The sequence below is a fragment of the Pelodiscus sinensis genome, chromosome 2, assembly GCF_052426305.1.
Source record: "Pelodiscus sinensis isolate ZL-2025 chromosome 2, ASM5242630v1, whole genome shotgun sequence".
NCBI classification, from domain to species: Eukaryota; Metazoa; Chordata; order Testudines; family Trionychidae; genus Pelodiscus; species Pelodiscus sinensis.
In genome coordinates, this window is record NC_143053.1 from 55,862,848 (window position 1) to 55,889,761 (window position 26,914).

At 40.7% G+C, this 26,914-nt stretch overlaps 1 protein-coding gene across 2 annotated transcripts in view; it reads right to left on the minus strand.

Moving 5' to 3' along the window:
- Nucleotides 1–26,914, minus strand: part of RDH10 (retinol dehydrogenase 10) — a 45,870-nt gene that overhangs the window by 17,749 nt on the left and 1,207 nt on the right. The window contains exon 2 of one of the 2 annotated variants that reach the window (XM_075920522.2): nt 25,690–25,925. In XM_075920522.2, the coding sequence (XP_075776637.2) occupies nt 25,690–25,925 (236 nt within the window). Of the gene's footprint in view, nt 1–25,689; nt 25,929–26,914 lie in introns of both variants that reach the window. The other variant, XM_075920521.2, reaches the window with a different exon arrangement.

The window sequence follows — 26,914 nt, forward strand, 5'->3', positions numbered from 1 at the left end:
CTGAGCTTGGTCCAGGATTAATGATCAAGTGTGGATAAGGTGTCAGGTACAGCAATGGATTCCTGAATTCGCTTAAATATATGTTAGATGAGGAATGGCAACCAGGAATGGGTGGGCCACAAGAATAGCCTGCCTTCACCTGAGTGGGCCACATCAGCTCACTGGGGTTCCCTGTCTGTTCTCCTCCCCTATGCGCCTCTTGTGCACAGGAGCCCCACACCACTTCCTGCTCCTCTCCTCTCCCTCCCAGAGCAGGAATGCCACCAATAAATGATTTGCAGCATTCCAGCTCTGTGATGGAGGGAGAGGAGTAGGAAGTGCGGGGCACTGGTGCCTTGGTGCAGGAGAGGTGTGTGGGGGAGAGGGGCAGCCAGAGGATCCATGGGCTGCAGACTGCCCACCAGTGTCTTAGACTGTTTCCAACTCATGCTTCCATTTGGTAAGAATATAATTTTCAGCTCCCTGATCGCAGCGCTGATCTGTGAACTTTAGACCAGTAGCTTCAACCAAGTCTCAGTTTACGAGGATTGCTGATAGATACCTGGAACTACTTAGAGAGACTTCACCACAAACTTATGTGACCATTTCAAGGGAGTGGGGAAATTAAATGTTTTCTTGTTTATGTTATTGTGATGATCTTAGATTTTAAGTCTGAAAAAAAATTTTTAAATCTGCATCACAATTTGGAATGGATATTTTTGTTAATCTGAAATGGTTAATTTATACCCATGGTGTTCAACCAATTCTGAAACGGTAGCCATTATAGTGGCTACTGCTATAGCAAACTATTCACACTCAACTGACCAAATAGCCATATGTGGCTAGTAGCTAGTGTGCTGGACACCACGGATTTATATTCTTCTCTGATGTATATCTAGATTGTTTCTGCAATTGGGGCTCAGGATGCATCAGAAGATTCATGTAGTTCTTCCCTCAAACCAGATCTTCATGAAAATATGCATTTATCTTAAAATACGAAAGGAAGCCATTCTAGAAATCTCCCTCATTGTGTGTCTGAAACAGGCCTTCTTTTGAAATAAATTATTGGAACGTCCAACTTCTCTTTTGAAGAGAAGTCCCTTAGTTATTTAGCTCCTAGCAGGCAGTACAACCTTCAATTTTTCACTAAAGCTTCATTTGCCCTGCACATAAAAACCTACTGTTTAGAAACCATGGGGATTCATTTAATATTGAACTGCAACAGTAGTTAATACTTAACAAACATGCACAGTAATATCGTTACAGTTGCCTTGCAACCAGAAACTCATGAAATAGCAAGATGGACTTTAAAAGAAGTCTATAATGATGACAACAAGCAAGCAAAGACACAGACATACACACAAACCAATATTAAGCATGCCCTGTTTGCTGATGAGGTGAAAGTAGAGAAAGTTTGACCAGACGGAAAAGTTAGAGGTAACAAAGTAAAGGCTGGTAGATGGAAAACAAAAGTAGTCATGGTAGCACAGAAACGACTGGTCTCAGACCAGGCTTTCATTTATATTTATTCAAAATATATGAATAATTTTCCTCCAACTAAGCATGAAATTTTGTTTTGAAGGGGCATGAAGCAATTGCTTTATTTACAGTTCTAAGAAGTTAATCATTATTTCACATACACTGGATCAACATTTCTTTCCTTCCCCATACCCCAAAATAGATACATCACTATGGTATACAGAATGTGCTCAAAACATGACTGACACTACTACCTGCGATACAAGTGTCAAAGTTGTCTCTCCAAGATTAAATCCATATTGTACAGATTTCTGACAAACTATTAAAAAACCCTCTGCAGCATACCATCTACTATCTTTAGTTATAAATAAGTCTAAATAACATCACTCAAATGGTAAAGCTAGCTAATGTGATCAGTTACAAAAATTCCTCTAAATTTTGAGATCTAGGAGTACAATTGTTACTTATGACCATTTTGACTGCTGTAGTGATTTTCTTGTGTTCGGTAAGCACAGAAGCAGACTGAAACTGAATTAAGTAGTTTTCTAATCAAAATTTAGTCCCACAAATATCTTTACAATGGGGGTACAGAGATAAGATAAGTAGCCCTATTCAAATAACAGCAAAAGTAATACTACCAATTATCTACAAGCATTAGTCAATTTTCCATGCTATAAAAAAAAAAAGTGTAATTATGTCATGTTTATGGCAGCTGCACACAAAGTCTGGCTAAATTAAATCTCTTGTAAACTGTTTTAGAAGGCTTACTTGAGATGAGGTGACCTTAGAGGAAGGAATAAAAATCAGAAATGTAAGAGAGGAAAAACGTAAGGCTTCATGTGTTATTGTGGGCTCATTCACATAGTTTCGGTAGGTGCCCTTCCATTATCTAAAGCAATGTTTCCCAACTAGTGGTACGAGTACCCTTAGGGATACTCGTGAAAAGTCTGGGGAGGTAGGTCAACAACTGAAATTTGGAGAAAACTGAATTTTTGTTTTAAGTTTTCCAGCGCTTTATTATTTTTGTACTTTTTACATCCAAAAATTTCATTACCTGCCTGGCTACGATTAAGTTGTTTAAACAAGTGTGTTGCAATGGTAGAAAAAAATTGTGTGTCTCTGAAAACTGTATGTACTGGGGGTACTTTTTTTTTTTAAAAAAAGGTGTACTTTATAAAAAAAAAAAAAAAAAAAAAAAAGGTTGAGAAACACTGATCTAAAGAGCTAAGAGCCTAGTGAGATTGGTGAATCTCCATCATTGGAGATATTTAAGAGCAGGTTAGATAGACATCTATCAGGGATGGTCTAAGTGATGCATGGTCCTGCCGTGAGGGAAGGGGATTGGACTCTGACTTCTCAAGGTCCCTTCCAGTTCTAATATCCTATGAGTCTATGAAACTAATGTTTACCTAAATAAAATATTACATCATATTCTATTACATACATGACTTTTTTTTTTTTTTTTTTTTAAACTTTGAGTGGAGACTAATCAACTCCAGAAGTTACCTTCCTTCCTGAGATTCTTTACAGGCAGGAGAATATCATCTCGGGTTTAGGTGGAGGCTGGTGTATCCAGTGTCCCATTTGTCTTAAATAATACTTTTCTACTCTTCCTCTCTAGTATAAAATACCCCTGGATTTACACACAAATACCGTAAAACACATAATACAGGTTGAAACTCTAGTCCAGAACTCTCTGGTCTGGTGACATCCATGTTTTGGCATGATTTTAGTTAGCTGGATGTCCACTTATCATGGGTGTGACCAAGTTTCCCACAGTCCTATAAAATTTGTTTGCAACTACCAGTCCTGGTTTTTAGTGTTCTGTGCTGTTATTTAGCTCTAATTAACCCATAACTGTCTAAGAGTCCATTGAGCTGTAGAAGAGTTGTAATACTTCTAAACAATATTGACCTCCCGTAGTCTGACAAATTCCTGGTTTGGCACCAGTCAGGTCCCAAGGGTCCTGGACTAGAGAGATTCAACCTATGGTGAATTACCTACTCTTAATAATACTTAGTGTTTCTTCTAGCATTTCAACCCTTCCTGAGAGAGAGATCATTACCTTCAAACCTTTCTGGGGATAAGAAGAAAAAGAGTCAGAAAAATCAAATAACTATCTATATTATATTAACAAGAGGAAAGTTTGAACTTTTATCTTGTTGGCATTTAGCCTCCTCTGTTTCTTTGCTTGTAAACTGGTAAATCCCTTTCTCCTGACAAAAGAATGGCAAGTGCTTTGCATTTATTAAAAATAAAATGGGCTTTTTTCTATGTTTGAAGAGTGGATGGTGTAGCCAGACACGAACCCCATCTTGGTTTCCGCCCCCCCGCCAGAGAGCAAGAGAAAGGCAGTCAGCCTTTGATGCCCTGGGAACGCAGGTGTGCTGCCTGTCCCTGACTCTACCATAAACAGAAACCGGACAGTAAATGGGCTAGCTGACGACCTGGGGCCTCCCGTCGCCCTGATGGCTAGTACCAGTAATTGACATGCTTGCAATGTCCCAGGAGAGGAATCTTCGCCCATCACATACCAGAGGTGCCCATTGTCTGCATTTTCCCAGGTGTGAATTATGCTTTGCACCCTTCGTGGGAAACTTGGCATTCAAAGCCATTTTTCCTAATTGGCCACTTGAGACTAGGAAAAAGCCTATGTGACCCAAGGGGTATAAAGAGGGGTTTAGTAGCCCACCCCATTTGAGCTCCAATCATCTATACCTGCTGGCAGGTATTGATTGTCTCCCGAGGTCTGTGGGACGCCCAACCTCGCCCTACTTCTTCCCGAGGGATTGAGAGAAAGACGCTGGCCACGCCAAGTCTGGAACGCAGGGGTGAGAATTATACCTGCTAAGTATCTATTTTGCATGCATTTAATAAGAGCTCAGAGAACCAAAAGGGTTTCATGGTACCTGTAAGTGACTTATTAGTGTAATTTCTGTCCTGTCCTTTGTACTGACTGTGTTATCTGTAACATAGTAGTAGCATTTAACAACTAAGTTTACCCTGTAACAATAAAATAGTAACTGTTTAAGCTTTAACCTGACTCCTTCAGTTGCTGTACCAGAACCAAGCACAATTTTAAAAGAACTTCAGCCGGTCATAAGGGACAGATATAGGGAGAGCTTGGGCGTTTTGGATTGTGTCGCTTCCAGGGGACAGATCCGTTGGGGCACCTCTCAGCCTCCCCAGGCTGCCCGCTGCGAAGGGATTTCTGTATCCTAGCAGCTAAAATCTGAGGTGTTATAAGTTCTCCCTGTAAACTTATTGGGGCGCCCGTCAACCTCCTCCAGGTTGCCCGCTGCAAGGGACCCCGGTCTCAGCAATTGAAGTCTCGGGTATATAACACACACATACACACACACACACACACACACTGCCCTGACCTTCGGCTGACAGATGGACTGACCAGAGATCTTTTACTAGCGATGGTCTTAACATTTCTGGTAGCAGTGACACTGGAAGATGACAACTCAGACAATTCCAGAATGAAGAAAACACCTGTTTCAGGCTTCTAGACAGACACCCATACATCTACACCCAGGAGATTCTTTGTCACCAAGTGACTTAGATGAAGATTAATGCCTGGGGAGGTTTAATAAGCTACAAATAGAAAGCATGGGAAATCAGCATTATCTAAAACCTGAGAAATCATTTGGCACTGCTCCTGTATGAAACATCAGCAGACTGCTCAACTAGGAGGTGGCAACATAGAACCACCATAGATATGCCATTCTAACTCTCCACCTTCTATTTCTAGCAGATGGACCTATACACCAGCTTTATTGACACTGAACACCAAACTGGTGTACACATATAGTGGTGCATAAGTAGCAGGAATGTAAAGGGAAAGAAAATAAAGGTCAGAGAATTGTGAGAAGAGTCTGGAGGACTATTGGCACAAGTGGAAATTAGCCTGCATCTACAATGAAAAAGAAAGGAGTTCGCGGAGACATTATTGTGCCAGGTTAAAGATGAATCTGGCCTAAAATACCATCAAACCTGGGTTTAAGGTTGGTATATGTACATGGAAGAAGGATTAGGGACAATACCCACATCAAAGCCTAAGCTAATTGTACAGGATACACATATCCTTGGTCTACACTGGATCCTAGTAGCTTGCATTCACCAAGCGAAGATTGCCATTTTAGAGTTAAAACAAAGAGCAATCAACCAGATTACATTTGCTATTGCATTGTTCATTAGCAGTCTGCAGTTTGGTTTGCATATTCTAGTCAATGTATCAGAATAGATGTTATAGTTTACTAAAAACAATTTGTTGTTTAAAAAAAAGGGAGACCTCCGTTTATATCAAGCATCTCAGCTCAACCGCCAAGCGTATTAGCCAGTACAATTTCTTGATAGGATTGGGTTTAAAAGTGGAGAGGAGAATCATGGAATTAATTAGGACTCATTATATAAAACATTTGTATTTACTTGTTCTTTTTGGACACCCCACAAGATTTCAAAGACACCCATTCATCCATGGCCTTAGTGAACTCGTAGATAATACACAAGTTATAGATTCAGATACATCTACACACTGATACAAGTAGCATGCTTCCTAATTCAAGTTAGAGTTAGTCTACTACATCGTTCACATCTGATAAGCAAATGCTCCCCTGCTGACTCCGGGCTCCATGCGGCACTGCCACTTTGAAATTCTGCAAGGAGCACTGTGCTCCCCGCTGTGTTTTTGATTTGAAGTGCCCAAAGGCAGAGATGCCCTTATCGACTATTCGATTTGCCAATTAATCTAAATTTAACATCTGTATCTCAAGTAGACACTATAGTAATGCTCAAGCTAGCATGTGAAGACAGCAGTGTAGCTGGTGAAGGAAAGGGCAGCATAAGCAGCACCTCTGTCTAGCCAAATATGTGCCCAGAGGTCTCAGTTGGGTTTGTACTTTAGCATATTTCACAACTCAAGTAGGTATATACTAACTCACCTCAAGCTAGTGAACTAAATTAGCAGCATGGCCAGGGTAGCAATGTGCAGTGGGGCTCAGGTTAGGTGCCAGAATACAAATCCACCTCGACCTCTTGGTTATAAAGCCGCTACCTGTGCTACCCTGAGCAACAACTATTTTAGCATGCTAGCTCAAGCAAAGGAACGGGTGTCTACTCAAGCTGTGATGCATGCTCCCAGCAGCAGCGCAGACATACCTTTAGAGCCACATCCCACTCATCATGCAGTTCTCAAATAAGCAGAAAGGGCTAAACACATATGGTCTGGACTACCAAGTTCCATCACAGGTGTAACAAGCACATGAAGATAAATCCTCTAATTATCACTACCACTATACTACCACCACCATGTTGTGCTTTCATTTAGATACATTTGCCTGTGAGGAAGGCAGAATATACATTGATTCAAATGTCAAACTCAGTTCTTGAAAAGTTTCCACAGACTCAGTACTGTCCTGAGTTAATGGGCACGCTCTCTCTCTTTCAGAAAAATTAGGTTCAAGTCCGGGCTGAAATCAAATGACTAAATATACTATTCATAGGCGTGCGCTTGGGGTGTGCCCAGGCACACCCTAATGTTTCAAAGGGCCGCCAGGGTGCGCTGGGGAACGGATGCTGCGCAGGGTTTGCCACGCATGCATGGCTAAAACCGGCGAGTCTTAGGACCCCACGGAAACAGGCGGCAGGGAGCAGAATCGTCACCCCACCTCCCCAGCAAGCGAGGTAAGTTTCAACCCCAGGTGGGGAGGCAGGGGGATGTGCCTGCCCCTGGGCAGGGGATGGGAGCAGCGCAGCTAGGCCGGGGGTCGGCTCGGCTCAGGAGCAGCGCAGCTAGGGTGTGTGTGTGGGGGGGGGGGGGGCGGGGGAGGGAGGAGGGCAGCGCAGCTGGGCTTGGGGCGGGGGGAGGCCCGGGGTTGGGAGCAGCCCCCCCCAGAGCTGCTTCCCCATCCCCCCTTCCTCCCAGCCCCGCTCTTCCTTCCTACCTACCCCACGTTCCTCAATCCCCCCCCCGGCTCTGCTTCCTGCACCTCCTTCCTCCCGACCAGCTCTGTGGCCCCTGACCCCCCACCAGCTCTGCTTCCCGCCCCCCTTTCCTCCTGGCCAGCCCCGCCCCCCACTAGAGGCTCCCAGTGCCAATTGCGCCCCACCTTCCAGTCATTCCCCCCGCCACTGCCAGGCTTCAGTCTGGCGCCTAGCCAGAAAACCAGGAAATACCAGACATTGCACGTGTCCAGTATTTTCTGGATTTTTTTTTAAACCAGACAGAAGGCCCAAAAACTGGACTGTCCAGTAGAAAACCAGACACCTGGCAACCCTATGAGTTGGACCAGGTGCAGGCACCAAGTGATGGGGAGACTGCTGGAACTTTGGGAACCAGAGACTGTGCGGTGAGGGTTTGTGGGCCAAAAGGGGGCTGAGAAACCTAAGAGACAGAGTAGGGGGAGCACCAGAAGGGTGACAGTCAGGGCAACCTTAGAACTCTGTTACAGACCAGCTGGCGGCTGCCGGAGGAGGAGGGAAAAATAGGGGGAAAGGGTCAGAGAGGAAGGAGCTTGTGCTGAGGGGAGGGGGGCAGGTCAGGAGAAGAAAGGAGAAGGCACCAAGGGACAGAGTGGAGGAGAGAGACAAATACCAGGGGGCCAAGTGGAGACAACGAGGAAAAGGGCAGGAGGGGAAGTATCAGTGAGAGGGGGGACAGGATGATGCTAGGAGAGGAGAAGGGAAGGGCTTTGGGGGACTAGAGGGGAGAAGGGGAGGTGCCGAGAGAAGGCTTGAAAGAAGGGGTGGGCATGAGGAAGGCAGGGATGGAGCAAGGCATGTGTGAAGGCACAGGGGAATGAGGGGAACGGGGGCAGAGAGTGGTGAGGGGGTGGGCATCAGGGAAAAAGAGGGTAAGAGGGCAGAAGCAGTGAGGGAAGGGGGAGGCACCAGGAGGGTGCAGGGGTAAGGGAAGGTGCAGGTGCCAGGGGATTCTAGGGGTGAAACAGAAGGGCAGACGCCTGCAGGAGAGGAACCAGCACCAGTGGAGAGAGGCAGGGCAGGTGTGTAGTGGGAGGTGTTAGGAGAGGGGATGAGGAGGGGTAGCTCACATGACCAGAGTGGGGCTACTGGAGGAGAGAAGGGCTGGTGGAGGGGGGCAGGTCTCAGGAAGGCTGAGGGAAGAGAAAAAGGCAGGAGTCAGGACAGCAGAGGTGGGTGAGGGGGGCAGCAGACACCAAGGGAGCTGATGGAGCAAGGGGAGGAGATTGGCAGCAGAGGGAAATGGTAGAGGTTTATAAGATACGTATTAATAACTTGGGGCTACAGTGGCACATCCAAACAAGCCAGAAACTCAGTACTGGTGCACAACACAAAATTTATTGTGCTCATGGGAGGAAACTCTTAGAGGGGACACTTCCCCCAGCCTCTCCACCCCCCGAGTTAACGTCACACACATTGGGTTAAAGGAATTGCAGAATAGTTGCATGGGGGCGGGGGCAGTTGGTGAGGGCCAAACTAATCCCTATTGGTAAGAGGATGGTGAGAAAAGTCCTGGGGGGGGACTTTTATTTCTGGTCATGTGTCCATATTGCCCCAAAAGTATTACCCCCAGAGGCATGGCTAATGGAGGTCACGGGGTGTGACTAATGGGGGGTCAGAGTACATTTAAAAAAAAATTCTTTGGGTGCACACCCTAATGAAATGTGCTGTGCATGCCTATGATACTATTGTTCGTAGATAATTGGGAAGCCAGGACTTTAATTACTGTAACGCTGCACTGATTGTTGCGTGAGAAAGCTATTCGTCTCTTGCCCTCATTAACACACGTTTATAGCAAGTTTCCAAACCAGTTTGGAGTGCAAAATATTTTTATTTAATCTATCTCCAAATAATGGAAAGTCTTCACAAAAATTAAGCAGTTTCCAATTACTGTTATTACCTTTCAATACAAGTATTCCTTAACCATTCTGAAAGGAATTTTATGTGGGTGTTTTATTCTGTTAGATAAGAGTCAGTTCAGAATGCTCTGATCAGCAAATAAGAATGCAGACCAACTTTAAAACACAGATTTTTTTCTAGATAGAACTTGCTATAAAGCTTAGTCATCTTGTCCAACATTTGGCATAACTTCCACCTTTCTTTTAATCTGTGTGATTGTCTGACAGCTTTGTTCTTTATTAAAAATGTGAAGGTTTCTTTAAAGTATTTATGAAAAGTTATTATTGAAGTGAATTATGTCTTTGGACAATCTGCTATGATGGTGCATTTTCATGAAGAAGATCATCTTTAGATAAAAACCATTGATGTTGTTTAAGTTTTACAGATACTGTACAGCCATTTCTTTATGACTACCGTTTACCACAGTATTTGTATGCAAATAAGAACTTTTTAGTCAGCCTGCACTTCCTCTCAGTGGATTCAGAAAGACAAATACTGATTTGTGTTAAATGCATAGTCATCAGTAGCGATACGTCTATTGCAAGGACAATGTTTATTTTGTCCGTAAGCAGCTAATCAGCAATAAAATAGGATATATATGAGATTTTACAGCTGAATGGAAGTTTGACAATAGTATAACACACGTCCAACTATGAAATAACTAAAGACTGCTGGTAGCTCCAGCTTACTGTAAAGTAATCCCCACTGAAATACAACTGCAATTTTTATTCACAAAATTTACTGGAGATTTTAGAAAAATAGACAATTTTCAGAGATTCACTGAGGCTGCGTCTACACTGGCAGCTTCTTGCACAAGAACTGCTTTGCGAAGAGTTCTCGCACAAAAAAAATCTTCCACAAGAGTGCGTCTACACTGTCATGTGCTTTTGCACGAGAGCGTCTATGGCAGTGTGGACGCTCTCTTGCACAAGAAAGTTCTGATGGTCATTTTAGCCATAGGGGTTTCTTGTGCAAGAAATTCATGTTGCCTGTCTAAACTGCCCTCTTGCACAAGAGGGCTTATTCCTCATGGGGAGAGGAGTAACTCTTCCGGAAGAAGCCCTGTTTTCCAACGCTAGACTGTAAATTTACTTGCGCAAGAACGCGCAAGTTTGTGTGCGAGAACAGCTGTTCTTGAACAAGAAGCCGCCAGTGTAGACATAGCCTAATTGTTTATACCAATAACAAGAGTTCTATCAAGGTAAGATTTCTAAATTTTTCACTTCACACCCTTAATCCAAGAGATGTTAAATTCATTGCTCTGGTCATTTTAAGCGCACAATTGTAATATATGTGCACTTCTAATGACTGGTGCACCCATATAACTATGCTAGTTAACAGTTCAGCAACAGTTTTCTCTAGTGATTTTTAAAAAAAAGGGAAATGGACACTTCTATTTTTAGACTGAGGACAAGCTAGGTTATATGCTAGTACCCCACATTATACAATACAAGTGCGATCTGGTCTTTGATTTCTCAATAGTATCACTGCAACTTATTTCCATATATTTATTTTTTAGAGGGAGGGAGGAAAGAGCAGGAGAGCCACAGACACACATCATATGTCCTTCAACAGCACGGGGTATAAGAAAGCCTAAGAACCTACAACTTGTGTGAACTTCAGTAATAGTTTTGGGTACTCAATAGATTTGGAAGGTCTGGGAATCATTCTACATATTGTCTACAATTTTGTATTGCTGATCTTCTGCAACATCTTTAGCAGGGTTTTTTAATTTAGATTTTTGAGAGGTGATTGAAGGCTGTAATGGAAAAAAGGGCATAGAACTATTTGCTCTTTAGAGCATTTAAACCTTATCTAGTGAAGTATCCCCATTTAATACAACACTTAACACGTGGTGGTTACCTTTAAGCATATGTGTTAGTGCTTTCCCAAGTCGGGGACATAGACAATATTTGAGATGTTGACACAAATTTAAGCAAACAGCAAATGGAAGGGAAAAAACCCAAATGCTCATTCATAAAACAATTTAGGTGTAGAATTTAATAGCCACACAAACTTGAATTTTCAAAGCATCGTGTTAAAGGAGTCATCTTCCCACTACACATTTGTTCCTGTATTCTTGGAAACTTCCTCTGCCTATTAGTGCCTTCCATTTCCAGTTGTGACAGTTCACTGGTGTTGAGTTTCTATCAAATTAGCACTATAAACTATTGCTAATGTGTCAATTATCTCACTTCACTGAAGAAGAGTAGTTATTTACATGAGCAAAATAGTCACAAAGGAATATGTTGCAATGTTGTGAGTTTAAGAACCCATCCAGCTCATTTTATAAAATATGTTCAATATATTCAAGTGAAGCATTTTCCCCAACTTCAGAGAAGCTTCAACAATCTAAGCAGATTTACAAAGATGTACAATCTACATGTGTGTAACTACACTTTGAAAGACTCTGGACAGATTAAAATGTTGAAGCTCAGAGGAAAAGATTATGCTATCAAGAGCCAATTTAACTTATGTTTATGTCAGTGGAAAAACTGCCATTATCTTCCATGGGAGTTAGCTTGAGCCTCAAACACTTGATTCTGCAATTAAGTAGCAAGCATTTTTTAGAAGTGGGAAGGAGGAAAGGAGATCAGTTATCTCGACAGGCTGCTGTAGGGAAAGGAGTATAAGACATAAATAATCATACAAATTAATGTGTTTTTTGCACCACTTTGGAGACAAAAGACAAAAAGTTTCAGCCTCGGTTACACACATCGCTTGTTAGGTTGTACAATAAGATGCAGAATTTGACCAACTGTGCAGTCACACCTTTTTTTCTTCTAAATGGAAAAAGAGGGCTACTCAACAGATTAGTAATTAAACTTGTCTGACACTACCTTCATCCCATATACAAAAATCTTGCTCTCCCTAAATTGCAAAGTCAACATATGAGATATCAAAAGGCTGTGTCTGGGACCATAGTCAGTCAAAGGACAATCACAACAGATACTTAAATCTGAATATTGAGCATTGAATTAGAACCTCAAGTATTCTGGAGAATGAAAATGCATAATTAGCCAGAGCACTTCTCAAAAGGCAGGGCTCTTGCCATTTTGTATGCAGTAGCCATATAAATCAGCTGAAGATTGCATTAAAGAAGAATATCCACTTAGGAACACAGTCTTCAAAAGTTATTAATGAAATCTGCAAGCTATACCAGTTTTAGAACTTGGAAGGAGATATGGAGAGACTGAAAAAAAAGGCACATATCACTGATTCCCATGCAAAAAGACTTAGAGGCAAGAAATATGCAAGCGACCCCAAAATGATTGGCTTAAAAAAAAAAAGCAAATAAAGGGAAAAAAATTGTTCTAAACACAATATTGAACAGAATAGAGAAACCCAGATAGTAAAAATGCCCTAAAGACTATATGACTGGATTGTGAAAATTTTCAGGGTAAAAATGCAAGTGACAGGGCCACATAAACACAGCCTCCATATTCCTTGAATGTATTTAACATAAATAGCTCGAGGTGCTAGAGAGAGAGTCTGGATTATAAAAGAATGAGAACTAACCTACATGATTAACCTAAAGCACACTTTAAGGAAAGCAAACACTGATATGGAAAATTTTTGGCATCATGAGATGCATAATCCTAGTCACACTGTAACTGATCTAATTTTATTTAAAAACCAAAAGAACAAGATACTCCTGTTTCAGAGAGATATGCTGTGATCATTTGCTTATAATCAAGTAATAATCTGGTATCACAAGTATTCGTAAAATAAAATAAGAATCACGACACTGAAATGGCATTTATTTATTTACCCAACTACAGGTAGATTTTGCTCAAAAGAGATTTCACACTTCAATGATGTTGTACAGCATAAGAGTATACAAGCCCCAAAACATGGTAGATACGTTTTGTCATATACCGAATGAGAAAATCTATTTTCATATGTAGTTTGTTTGACCTGTGCAAGTAGAAATTGCTAATTCTAAGTGGAAAGACAAATGTTAATGAAGGGAAATCTGTGTACTTCACTGCCAGCACCTTTTTGCGATGGGAGATGGCATTTTCCCTCTGAATGAAGCAGATACTAACTTCTTAAGTAGGATTTTTTTTTTTAAATTAAGGGACAATTTTAAAGTGAAAAGTAGGAATCAGCAAGTCCATGAATGTGAAAACATGGTTTCATGAAAATCAACCAGTTGGCTGCTTGATAAGCCACAAACAACCCAGTTGTGTTTTCTAATCCTCTGCCACCTGTGGATGAAAATCTTCTGTTCTAAACTTTCATAATGACACAATGTATTCTCCAGCCACATGAAAGCCACGTATTCTGCCTCTGTAACTAAGTGCTTCCTGAAAGCAGGGAAAAAACTAATCATATATTGTCAGCAAGGAGGAGGCCCCTCACTGGGATAACCACAATAATTATGTCAGAGATTGTCCTGCCTCCCCATATTCTCAACTGCTAATCCTATAATTTCTCTGATGCCTTTGTTCAGATGCCGTTTATTTTGCTGACTCATTCCATAAGAGACAGGAATTTAAATTCCCTCTGATCATTCGCCCAGGACCAGTGCTTTAAGAAGAGATTACAAGTCCTGAAAACATTCATATGATTTGTTAAAGTGTTTGTGGCTCTGACAAGTCATGGGAGACCTGAAAGTCTGAGTTCTAAAGTCTTACTTCTTCATGACATACTCCAGCAGTTCCAATTCCAGCGTTATTTTAGCACCCGGTAGAATCACTCAACACTAAAATAGGATTATATATCGTATATTCCTAAAGTTCTTAGAATGGAAGGTCATAGATCACATCTTAATAGATACAGGCTTCAGGAGTAATGCCTTTGAAATACAGTTAACTAGTCTAAGACACTTGACACATCTTACACGAAATATTAGAAAAGCAGTACATTCTCAATGCATTTTTGTCATCTTCATATAACGCAACAGTTGGAAACAAAGACAAAAGTCAACCAGCTGGCCATAGATGACAAGCTAGTACTTAGAGACCACCAGTAGTTCCTAGAACATTCAAGAACCTTTGCTGTCTACCAGGTGAATAAGGCAGATACCAACTTCTTCTAATGTACATAAGAATATAACATAAGAATGGCCATACTGGGTCAGACCAAAGGTCCATCTACTGACAGTGGCCAATGCCAGGTGTCCCAGAGGGAGTGAACCGAACAGGTAATGATCGAGCAATCTCTGTCCTGCCATCCATCTTCACCCTCTGACAAACACAGGCTAGGGCCACCATTCCTTACCCATACTGGTTAATGGCCATTAATTGACTAAACTCCATGAATTTCTCTAGTTCTCTTTTAAACCCTGTTATAGTCCTAGCCTTCACAACCTTCTCAGGCAAGGAGTTCCACAGATTGACTGTGCACTGTATGAAAAAGAACTTCCTTTTATTTGTTTTAAACCTGCTGCCCGTTAGTTTCATTTGGTGGTCCCTAGTTCTTATATTATGGGAACAAGTAAATAACTTTTCCTTATTCACTTTCTCCACACCACTCATGATTTTATAGACATCTATCTTATCCCCCTTTAGTCTCCTCTTTTCCAAGATGAAAAGTTCCAGTCTCTTTAATCTCTCCTCATATGGGACCCATTCCAAACCTCTAATCATTTTAGTTGCCCTTCTCTGAACCTTTTCTAATGCCAGTATATCTTTTTTGAGATGAGGAGACCACATCTGTACACAGTATTCCAGATGTGGGCGTACCATGGATTTATATAAGGGCAAGAAGATATTCTCCGTCTTATTCTCTATCCCTTTCTTAATGATTCCTAACATCCTGTTTGCTTTTTTAACTGCCGCTGCACACTGCATGGACGTCTGAGAACTATCCACAATGACTCCAAGATCTCTTTTCTGATTAGTTGTAGATAAATTAGCCCTCCATCATATTATATGTATACTTGGGGTTATTTTTTCCAATGTGTATTACTTGACATTTATCTACATTAAATTTCATTTGCCATTTTGTTGCCCAATCATTTAGTTTTGTGAGATATTTCTGAAGTTCTTCACAGTCTGCTTTGGTCTTAACTACCTTGAGCAGTTTAGTATCGTCTGCAACGTGTGCAGGATATTAGTTTCTAGCAACTGTGGGTCAAGACAGCAGTTTCTGAAATCATGTCATAATTGAAGTGGGAGGAAAAAAGCAAGATGTTAATCTGAATGGCAGTTTCAGATCTGTCATAACTCACTGGGGCTACAATGTGTTCAACACCACAAGATGACTAGAATATTACTAGTTCTTGCCGATTAACAAGATATTGTACCTAAAAGTTTACACTGGCTCTCCAATTACCAGCACTGTTTTGCCCCAGTGCAGGACTAAGTATATCAAATTCTAGACCAATTGGATTGTCAACCTCTGATGCAAGAGCAACAGTTCTGTGTCTGCATTAAAAAAGATTAGGCTATGTCTAGACTGCCACTTTTTTATCAGAAAAAGGTACACAAATTGTGCTCTACAATTTGCGTACCTTTTTCCGATAGTTTTGTTGGAAGAGGCTTTTCCGAAATTTGGCCTGTCTACACCAGGCCAAAATTCAGAAAAACGTCATCTTTTGGAAGAGCCCTTCTTCCTCGTGCCACGAGGAAGACAGGGCTTCCAAAAGAGCATGTCAGAAGAGTAGACGTGTTCCCTGGACATGGCAGAGTTTTTCCGGGAGAGGTATCCCGGAAAAACTTCGTAGTCTAGACATAGCCTTAATTACAGCAAAGCAGGATCAGTGCAAAGGCCCTAGCACACATTGGAAAGCGTGTGACCAGAAAGTTTGGTGGTAACATGTTCAAAGGCGGTTTTCAAAATACCTATTAACTGCCTTCATAAAAGCATTCCTAACTAAAGAAGACAGAAGCGAATTACTATGGACCATTGTGTTTATGTACTTCAGTTTACAGCTGTAAGCTTGCTGTCAGAGGCCTGATGATACTAGATAACAGAAAACCACAACTGCACAGACATCATTAATGGACTTCAGAGAGTAGTGTTTTGCAACATCTGTACAACTAGAGTTGAGTAGTAGATAACACCTCTAGAATTCAATTATGCATGCTTGAGTTTGAACAGTCTCTGTGTAAGGCAACATTTAAAAGGGTTTTCTCATAGAGCTAGGATTGCACTGAATGTGGTCATCTATGCTTGCTCACTGCTCTCAAGTGAAATGATAGATAGTCTCAAAAATCATCTTTGCCTTGACCACCTCAATCCTGGAACTCTGCCACACACTCTTTTTGATAACCTTGGATTAAGCATATAAATAGGCACTGAGGAGTTTTTGAATTTGTTTATTTTAAAAGGAACCACACAAAAGGACCTTTAGCTCCATGACAACAGAAGAATGCTGAGTGCCTGCGGTAATAATTCTAGAATTATTAAAAAAGAACTAATGCAAGATAAAAAACATCCTGAAGTACTGTTTCTAGTGGTTGTCTGTTAATGCTTACGAATTTATATGATGACAATTTGATTGTCCTCAACAGAAGACTACACAAAATCCCTACAGACTACAAAATAGCATATAGCAGTAAAGCCTTTTTTCTTTCCGCAAGACAACTCCATTGGCTACTCAAGCTCCAAAAATAAATGTCCAGCAAATCTAGAGAACAATGGTTTTCATCAACATTTATTTTCCATCATTGAAGGATGTGGTTTTCCAACCTATATTTTCTAAAGATGCCCAAAAAGTTATATGTAATTAAGCTTAAGAACATAACAACGGCCATACTGGGTCACACTAAAGGTCCATCCAGCCCGGTACCCTGTCTGCCGACAGTGGCCAATACCAGATACCCCAGAGGAAGGGATCACAACAGATGATCCACACGTGATCCCTCCCCTGTCTCCCACTTGCAGAAAAGCAGAGGATAGGGACACCATTCCTACCCATTCTGGCTAATAGCCATGATGGACCTAACCTCCATGAATCTATCTAGCTCTTTTTTGAACCCTGTTAAAGTTCTAGCCTTCACCACATCCTCTGGCAAGGAGTTCAACAGGTTGACTATGTTCTGAGTTAAGGAAAAAACCAACCTTCCTTTAGCTTGTTTTAAATCTGCTTCCTATTAATTTCATTTGGTGACACCTAATTATTATATTGTGGGACTAAGTAATTAACATTTCCTTACTCACTTTCTCCATACCAGTCATGATTTTATAGACTTTTATCATATCCCCACGTAGTCTCCTCTTTCCCAAGCTGAAAAGTCCAAGTCTTTTTAATCTTTCTTCATATGAGACCCGTTCCAAACCCCTAATAATTTTTGTTGCCCTTTTCTGAACCTTTTCCAATGCCAATATATCTTTTTTGAGATGAAGCAACCACATCTGTACACAGTAGTCAAGATGAGGATTTACAATGGTTTTATATAGAAGCAATAAGATATTCTCTGTCTTATTCTCTATCCCTTTTTTTATGACTCATAACATTCTATTTGCTTTTTTGACTGTCGCTGCATATTGAGTGGATGTGTTCAGAGAACTAGCCACAAAGACTCCAAAATCTCTCGAGTAGTTGTATCCAAATTAGTCTCCATCATATTGTATATATAGTTGGGATTACGTTTTCCAGTGTGCATTTACATTTACATTTAACAACATTAAATTTCATTTGCCATTTCATTGACCAATCACTTAGTCTTTTTGAAGCTCTTCACAGTCTACTTTGATCTTAACTATCTCGAGCAGTTTGGAATCATCTGCAAATTTTGCCATCTCACTGTTTACCCCTTTTTCTAGATGATTTATAAATAAGTTGAATAGGATGGGTCCTAGGACAGACCCCTGGGGGACCCCACTAGTTAACTCTCTCCACTTGGAAAACTTACCATTTATTCCTACCCTTTGTTTCTTGTCTTCTAACCAACTATCAGTGCACAAAAGGACCTTCCCTCTTATCCCATGACAGCTTAGTTTACCTAAGAGCCTTTGGTGAGGGACCTTGTCAAAGGCTTTTTGGAAATCTTTACTACATCCACGGGATCACCCTTGTCCACATATTTGTTGACCCCCTCAAAGAACTCTAGCTGATTAGGAAGGCATGATTTTCCTGTACAGAAATGATGTTGACTTTTCCCCAAAAAATTATATTAATCCATGTGTCTGACAATTTTATTCTTTGCTATAGTTTCAACTAATTTGCCCGGTACGGACGTTAGACTTGCTGGTCTGTAATTGCCAGGATCACCTCTAGAGCCTTTTTAAAATATTGGTGTCACATTAGCTATCTTCCAATCATTAGGTACAGAAGCTGATTTAAAGGATAGATACAAACCACAAACCATAATTAATAGTTCTGAAATTTCCCATTTGAGTTCTTTCAGTACTCTTGGATGAATGCCATCCGGTCCCGGTGACGTGTTACTGTTAAGTTTATCAATTTGTTCCTAAACCTCTTCTAATGACATCTCAATTTGGGACAATTCCTCAGATTTGTCACCTAAAAAGATTCTCCCCAAAATTAATTTCCCATTTGAAAGCATCTTCTTGAGAGTCACATATGAACCCATAGAACAAAATCTAAATACCTAATGGCACGTACAGACTCTGTAATCCTCCCATTGTTATGGCTAAAGCCAAGTCTGCACTAAAAAAGGTTAGGTCCATCTAGCTAAGTCTTTCTGGATGTGAAAAATCCACTCCTTGAGTAATGTTAAGAGGAGCTAACCCCTCGTGCATACAGAGTCACTGGAAGAATTCACCTGCTGACTTACCAACTGCCTCTCAAAGATATATGTCTACACTGAAGCACTACAGTGATACAACTGCAATTCTGCCACTGAAGCATTTACACCGAAGATGAAGCCTAAGAATCCTGCTGAGGCTTCACTGGAGATGTTGCCACACATTGTGTGTTTAAGCCAAGAGTGGGTAATAATTTTTGATTGGGGGGCCACTCCAAGAATTTGGTAAGTTATCAAGGGCCGCACCCTTCCATAATATTAATGAAGGAGGTGCAAGGTCTGGGATGGAGTTTTAGTACACAAGGGAACTCGGGAAAGGGGTTTAAGGTTAAGGAGGGGGCTGTGACCTGGGGCAGGAGATTGGGGTACAGCAGGAGACGTAGGGGCCAGGAGAGCATGGCCCAAACAGCTCCCAGTGGCCAATTTTGGGCTAATTGGAACAGCAAGATTGTACTGGGTCATGGGGTAGTGTATGAAGCCCACCCCCAGGCTCATGATGAACAGTGATGCACATGACCACCACTTGAAATGGTGTGCAAAGTCACAGCAGGCTGAAGAATAACACAATAGATCTCAGTGCTGTCACCTGTTGGTGAAGTGGGAGAAGAGCCAACAGCTCCTTAAGAGCTACAGATGGATATGAAGTCTACTGGCAAGAAAATTCTCTGCCACATCTGTTGGAGAGCAGAGTTGACTAAATAGGCAGGGCCTTATCCACATTTGTGTTAAGTAAAGGTTTGGGGCATTTTGGTAAATGTTAAATTTTGCATTTGGGGAGCAATTAAATGCAATTGACCTTGCTGGGAAATATCAAGACACAGATGTCAAGGGTGCTTGGAATCACCCTGACCAAGACTGTTGTTAGGCAAAGTTGGGTAAGGAAACTTGGGGTACGTCTAGTCTACATGCCTCTGTCGCCAGAGGCATGTAGATTAGGCTACCAGACATAGTAAAATGAAGCGGCGATTTAAATAATCGCCGCTTCATTTAAATTTACATGGCTGCTGTGCTGAGCCGACAAACAGCTCATCAGCTGTTTGTCGGCTCAGCGCGATAGTCTGGACGCGCGGGTGTCGACATCAAAGGTATTTGTCGATCACCCAGGTATGCCTCCTGGGATGAGGTTTACCTGGGTGGTCGACAAATACCTTTGATGTTGACACCCTCACGTCCAGACTATCGCGCTGAGCCGACAAACAGCTAATCAGCTGTTTGTCGGCTCAGCGCAGCAGCCATGTAAATTTAAATGAAGCGGCGATTATTTAAATCGCCGCTTCATTTTCCTATGTCGGGTAGCCTAATCTACATGCCTCTGGCGACAGAGGCATGTAGTCTAGACGTACCCTTGGACTAAGCTGCTGTGAGGGAAGTGGGATAGAAGAGTTCTGCTTCTTAGTAAGAGGGCCTCTGTGATGGTGAGGAGTCAGACAAGTGTCCTAAATCCCTAATAGTTACATTGAGACTGCTGGATATTGCAAAGAGATAGTAGCTTTGAGAGACTAGTGGCAGATTGCATTGCATGGTGTTACCAGAGTATTAGTAGCAGCAGCTCCAAAGTAGAGCCAAAAGAGCTTGGACTGAAGCCACAGAGAAACAACAGCATACCCAAGGGACTATGGCACAGTCCTCTCTACTATTTCTGCTGGGTTAGGTAACAAAGCCTACAGAGAAGCTAAGTCAGCACTGATCTGCTAGAGAGCATGGACTTCTGCAAACCAGGAAACTTAACCATTAGCAGGCAGGAGGGAAGTACTCAGAACACATTAGCCATTTTCAAAAGCCACGGACGACTGAGGTTGGAACTACTGTTAAGACCAATTCATTTGACTGACCCTCCCCTCGGGGGAAAAAAGTTCTTTGATGTAATCCTTGGATTCAGTGCTTATGAGTGAGAAAATTGCTTACCATGGACACTGAGGATGGTGTATATAGTTTGCCAGGGTGGAGATTCAAGCTCGTGTCACTTAAGTATTTAAGGAAACCCCTAGAAAACTGAACCCAGACCTTTTTTGCTGCCATCAGTAACTGGCAAAAGGGTAGGTATGTCTTATATAACATGAGTGTGCAGTATTCCAAGACTATTATAAACAAAAGGACCAGAAAGAACATAGGAACTCTTGCAAATATATAATCCTTTCAACTACTTTTACTGGAATTCAGATTTTCTTTTGGGAGACGGGGTCAGTCACAAGACAAACAGAGTTAAAAGAGCACCAGTTAGTCAAACTCAGAATTCCCCCAAGCCAATGGCCATTAGGCTGAAGTTAAGGCGGAGTAGTTACTATGAAACTGACATCCAAGGGAGTAATGTGCAGCATCATGTTCATCTGCCTTCAGTTGCCCTAACCCAATGGATCATAAGAATGGCCATACTAGGTCAGACCAAAGATCCATCTAGCCCAGTATCCGATCTTCTGACAGTGGCCAATCTCAGATGCCCCAGAGGGAGTGAACACAACAGGTTATCATCACGTGATCCCTCTCCTGTTATCCATTTCCAGACAAACAGATGCTAATGACACCATTCCTACCCATCCTGGCTAATAGATTCATGGTGAAACAGCTTGCTAATCAGTCAAGATGCTAGATTATGCATTTAAAGTAAATCATAAATAGTAAAAATACTGCCAAGAAAATGTTTAAAAAGAGTTCTGCCATAAGTCACTATGTAAATATTCCTGGCTTAATGTTTTGAGGGTTGTGTGCAGACATGCATATTTACATATGTGTTTATAAATGCACACTACCTATACTAAGCACATATATACATTTATAGAAAGAGCATTTGAAATATTAAACATTTGTACATCGCTATCTCAATGAGAAAGTTTAGCCTAGATCTCAACCTGATATTACAAGGAAAAAAAGCCACGTTCTATAACTAAAACATGGGCTTTATTGAACAGTACTAAAAATTTCTTAAGACTGAACAAGATTAACAGTTTTAGCTCCTATTAACCATACACACATTACAAGCCTTTGGAAAGTACTATCAGTAGAGTAACTGCCTGAGTATGCATTAGATTTATTAAACACTATACTACACAGTTTGTACTGGCTGGCTTTTAAATTTCCTGAATGAACAATTTAGCACAATAGACTTTAGGTATTGCATAGCCTAAATTTCCTACTCAGGATGAATTTCCTACTTTGAAAAGTTCTCTTTAGTTATCTCCTTCCTGACAGTAGGTTCTCTCACTTGCTTACTATATTAATAGAAGTCTGTCACACATTTAGGCTCCAATTCCACAGATTTATATACATGCTTAAGTTTACACAGAGTACTCACAGCACATAATTAAGCATGTGGGAAGGTCTTTTCAAAGTAGGATCCTGTATGAATATTTCTTTTGGGACTACTCCAGAACTAGAGTTAAAAGCTTTTGCTTCCCCCTTTTGGTTACTCAAAGAGAAAGCTGATCTTCCTGTGATGGGTGAGATGCTATTCTTTTAGAAGACATAAATTTAAGATGAGCGTTTAGGAAAACCTATACTTGGCAAAATAGCAGAATTACCACCAGACTGATCACCTTCAGATTCTAGTATTTTGCTATATTAGAGCATTTGTTCAAGTTTTCATTCTAGCAACAAGGCCTAAAAAAACTCCTAGTAGACACCAAATGTCTACTGATGTGGAAACAGTGTAATCTTTTAATCATATAGGTACTGGAAAATCTGTCTCAAAAGAATCTAAAAGACTGCTCCAATATGGATAATATGGAATAATATTTAACCAAAGATATATGACAAAAAAGAAAGATTCCTATTTAGTGTGACTTCCTCATTGCTTAGGCACCAGGGTGTCTCATCAAATATTGGTCTTTATTGTAAAAAGTAAAAACAAGTGGACAAATGACAGGAATGATCCACTCATCAGTGAAAGAGGGCTAATCAAACAGAGGATACATCTTGCTTTGTGACCTGAAGTTTATCAAACACAAATTCTGGCCCATCATCCCTGGAAGAGAAAAATTCCCCAGCAGACTTTAAGAGTAAATTCCTGGAACTGAACACAGGAATGACTAGGTAATCACAACAACTATAAGAAGGTGTGAGGGGAAGAGATATTACATTAACATGGTGCAGTTTTATAAAATCTGTGAGCTACAACAGATGCATATTTGTACCACAGAAAGCTGAGTCCCCTCTGAAGATGTTCAATATTAGAAGCAATCTCATTATCTGAACACTGAAATATATATATTCAGTACATATTGATTATTTTATACTGGCTGCAGTAGTGACATGTGCTATGTAGAATGCCCAGAGAAAGTATGCAATTCACGCATGTCAGTGAAACGAAAGGTATCTTTTGGCCAAGGCATGTCACCAAAGCTTTAGGCACTTCCAGTCTGTGACAGTCGCCTTCTAATTTTGTATTAACAGCTACAATTTTTTTTTCAGTTTATTTGCAGCTTTCAGCAAAAAACCCAAACCAAACCACAAAAAGGAGGCATAATTCAATATTTCAGAGGGATAATGCCAAAGTAATATTTTTTGATTATTTATACACAGGTGCATTGATAATTCAGAGTGTTGCTTAGAAAGTGGGAAGAATTTTCCTTTTATAATAATGCTTCAGTACTTTTAAGTCACATGACAAAGAATGTGTCTTACTGTAATCCACTCATGAATTTTTTTTTTTGACTAAATACCCTCCAAGGACAGTCATAAGTCTATACAATGCTCTGGAGTACCAGGTTTTGCAGCTGAACCAGCATTGTAGAGGACATGGAAAAGTCTGACTTCACGCATCTAGACACATTGTCCTAGTTAAAGTCAGCATTAGCTTATACTTAAAAAAGCTGGCTCCAGATCTGGCTATTTTAGATGGTATCTGATAAGTATTTTTTAAACAGAGTCCACCCACTTTTGGTTAGACCAGTCATTTGTGGGACGGAGAGGGAGAAGAACAGCTCTGCCAGCACCAAAAACTGCCAAGTGCCTCCCACCTCTCAAAAAAAACAAAAACAAAAAAAAACCCCTAGAAATATAGGACACAAGCTGATCTCTTGATCTGTAAAAGGAGTGTACATAAGCAACTCCTCAGTTAACTGAAGAGGGTGTTGACAGCTCCTTAAAAGTTTAAGTGAATCTAAGTTCTGGAGATCAGCAGTACTGATCTTGCAGTAGCGTTAGCCTTTAGGCTAATGCAATTTAAAACAAACATTCCAATACAAAGTTTGACAGATTAAGAGTTTGGAATATGTTTCTTTCTAAATGGAAAAATATCACAAAAACTGCTTACGTTTAACTAGTTTTTCCATAGCTGTTAGGAACTCAGCAAATATAAAACAAGTGCCTTAAAACAAGTTCTCTGAAACAATGCTGTAAATAAGTGTCTTGATTTACATGCCTGAGGGAAGAACAGCTGCTGACTCTAGGATCCTCCCATATTTTATGTTAAGTGATATCATAACTGAGTTTCCAAGAAGTCTTAAAACACAAAGAAAGCTCATTCAAGCTAGCATACATCCTTGCTTTTGTAAGCATCAGTTGAATGTTCTGGATTTTATTGGGGGATTGTATCAAGTTTTTTTTAAAACCTTTCAACTTGCCTGTAAATTTTCAGATTTAAGACTCCAAACACAGACTCTGATGTGCACTGAAGTATAAATACTCTTTCTAGACAAGATCTAAAATACTTGAGAAAAAGACAGACTACTCTGCCATTAAGTGTTTTACAGTGCTGATTTGAAGGGGCTCCTTTAGGGTTATGAAACAGTATTTTAACTCCTATGTTAAAAGGTATAGTAAGGAGGCATGTGAAGTTCCTGTACACCATGTATTTCACACATTTTTAATATCACACATGCAGGAATAATCTATCAGGCATCCACTGAAGTAGATTTCAGATTGCTTAAATCTTTGATTGTTTTGGAAGTATATTTTATAACGTTATTTGAGGGACCGAAGGACAGTTCTTTTAATGCTGCAGACTTAGACTGACAGCTACTACCAGCCCAGGGGGTATCATGCCCTGCTTTAACATTCTAGTTTATATAAATTCTTTGAAATGAGTACACAAAAGGAGAGCAAGAAAATTCAATATGAGTATAAACAACTAGTTTAAGTTTTTCATTTAGCATTCTTCGGTTACTAAAACAACATCACACAAGAATCCATGTAGTTCTATTTTACTACTAATGGTTTACTCTGGAGAATGAGCTATAATTACAAATATGCAAGATTCCCGATAAAGACTTTCTAGCTTGGTTTTCCTTTGAGGGTATCCTCTCCTCCCTGCCAAGTCTTCAAAAGTTACAGTTTGCCTTTACAGCCAACTTTAGCTACATTGCAGACAGGGCTTTTAAGAAGTATTTAAGTAGCTTTTGAGACATTTGTGAATATCAATACTGTAGCATCAAGTGTTAAAACATCTTAAAGCTGCTAAAATGCTATTGTAAGACTGCAAAAAGCATTAATTTAGAGCAGCAGACAAGATAATTCAGAAGTTGTTCCTATAGAAAATGTTATACTGAAAGTCATGTAAAACATTGATTTTACCATTAAATAGTGGATACAAAACTATTATTCTTCTCCCCTTATCAATCTCAAACCCTACTGGATAATAATCCAAAAAGATCAGTAGATTGCATATGTAAATTCAGTCATATGCAAAACTAAGTGACAGAACATCATTTCCAAAATAAACGAAAGAAAGTATAAACAAATGTATAATTACCCAGAAGTGTGCATGGCAGTTAACCATCATTGTCCTTTCAATAAGCTCATCAGGGCACTCTAGGAGATGGTGTCCAGAGACTACACCAGCATTGTTAACCAGGACAGAGACCTCTCCAACCTCTTTGCGGACTCTCTCAGCTGTCAAGTAGACATTCTCTCTCTTGCTCACATCGCAGGTATATGTATAAACCTGCAAATTGCAGTGGGTCAGCACCTCTTCTTCACCATCTCCAGCTGCTAAAGAACACAGAACAAAAAGGTTACATTCTCTAGATCTCAACATTCAGGCAAAAAACTAAGCAGAAAGAGTAAACAGTCATCTATTACACCTTACCAGTTCTATTGACTTTGGCATCATCACAGCAAACAAATCCTATATTTACTGTTCTTGACTGAAAAAGTTAAATCTGAGGCTCCAGGTTTACTTGCAACTTTCTGAATCAAAGGTTATACTGATGAAGTATGGTCTGTGCTTTCTCACTCATGAATCTCTCTTCCTAGCAAGGAATACAAGCACACAAACCCCACTCCTTCTTGGGTGGTCAGATATAAGTGGGAGTGGGAGATGAAATCCTTACTTACAGCTGGGTTTGTAGAACAATGCCAAATCCAATCTGGTTTAAGTCACAAACCATTCCCCTGATCACCATTAGGCAGATGGTGGGGAGACGGTCACAAGTGCTAAAGAATCCCAGAAATAAACCCTCTGGATGCTCACATCTAATTAACATTTCTCCTTTCCTGGAAGGAGGACCACCACTATGGTAATGCAAGTGATTTTCTTATAAACACCTCATTTAGCTACCCTTCCAGAAGCAGGTGAAAGACAGTTTTGTACACATTCCTCCTAATTTCTCATAAAACTAAATGCCATCTCCAGATGCCACCTCTGACCAAAATACTCCCCACACACTGTAAACTGGGACTAATTCTTCACAGGAACAATTTTTAGAATGTGGACACTGAAAACCACTGAACCAGACTGTAAGCCTTGTATTTAATGGAAACCACTTCAAGCCAGGGAGTGCGTCAGCATGCCTAGGACCCTTAGTTCAAGACCCAGTGCTTCTCACTGACCCCCCATTCCCACTTAGCTGAGCACCCTCAGATTTAGTGCCATTCTTCTGTTCCCCAAAAGGCAGGCTGGCAGGTAATACCACTTCTTCATGGGAGACTAACCCAGCAAGAGTCCCTAACCCAGAGCCACGCTGTCCCCGGATATG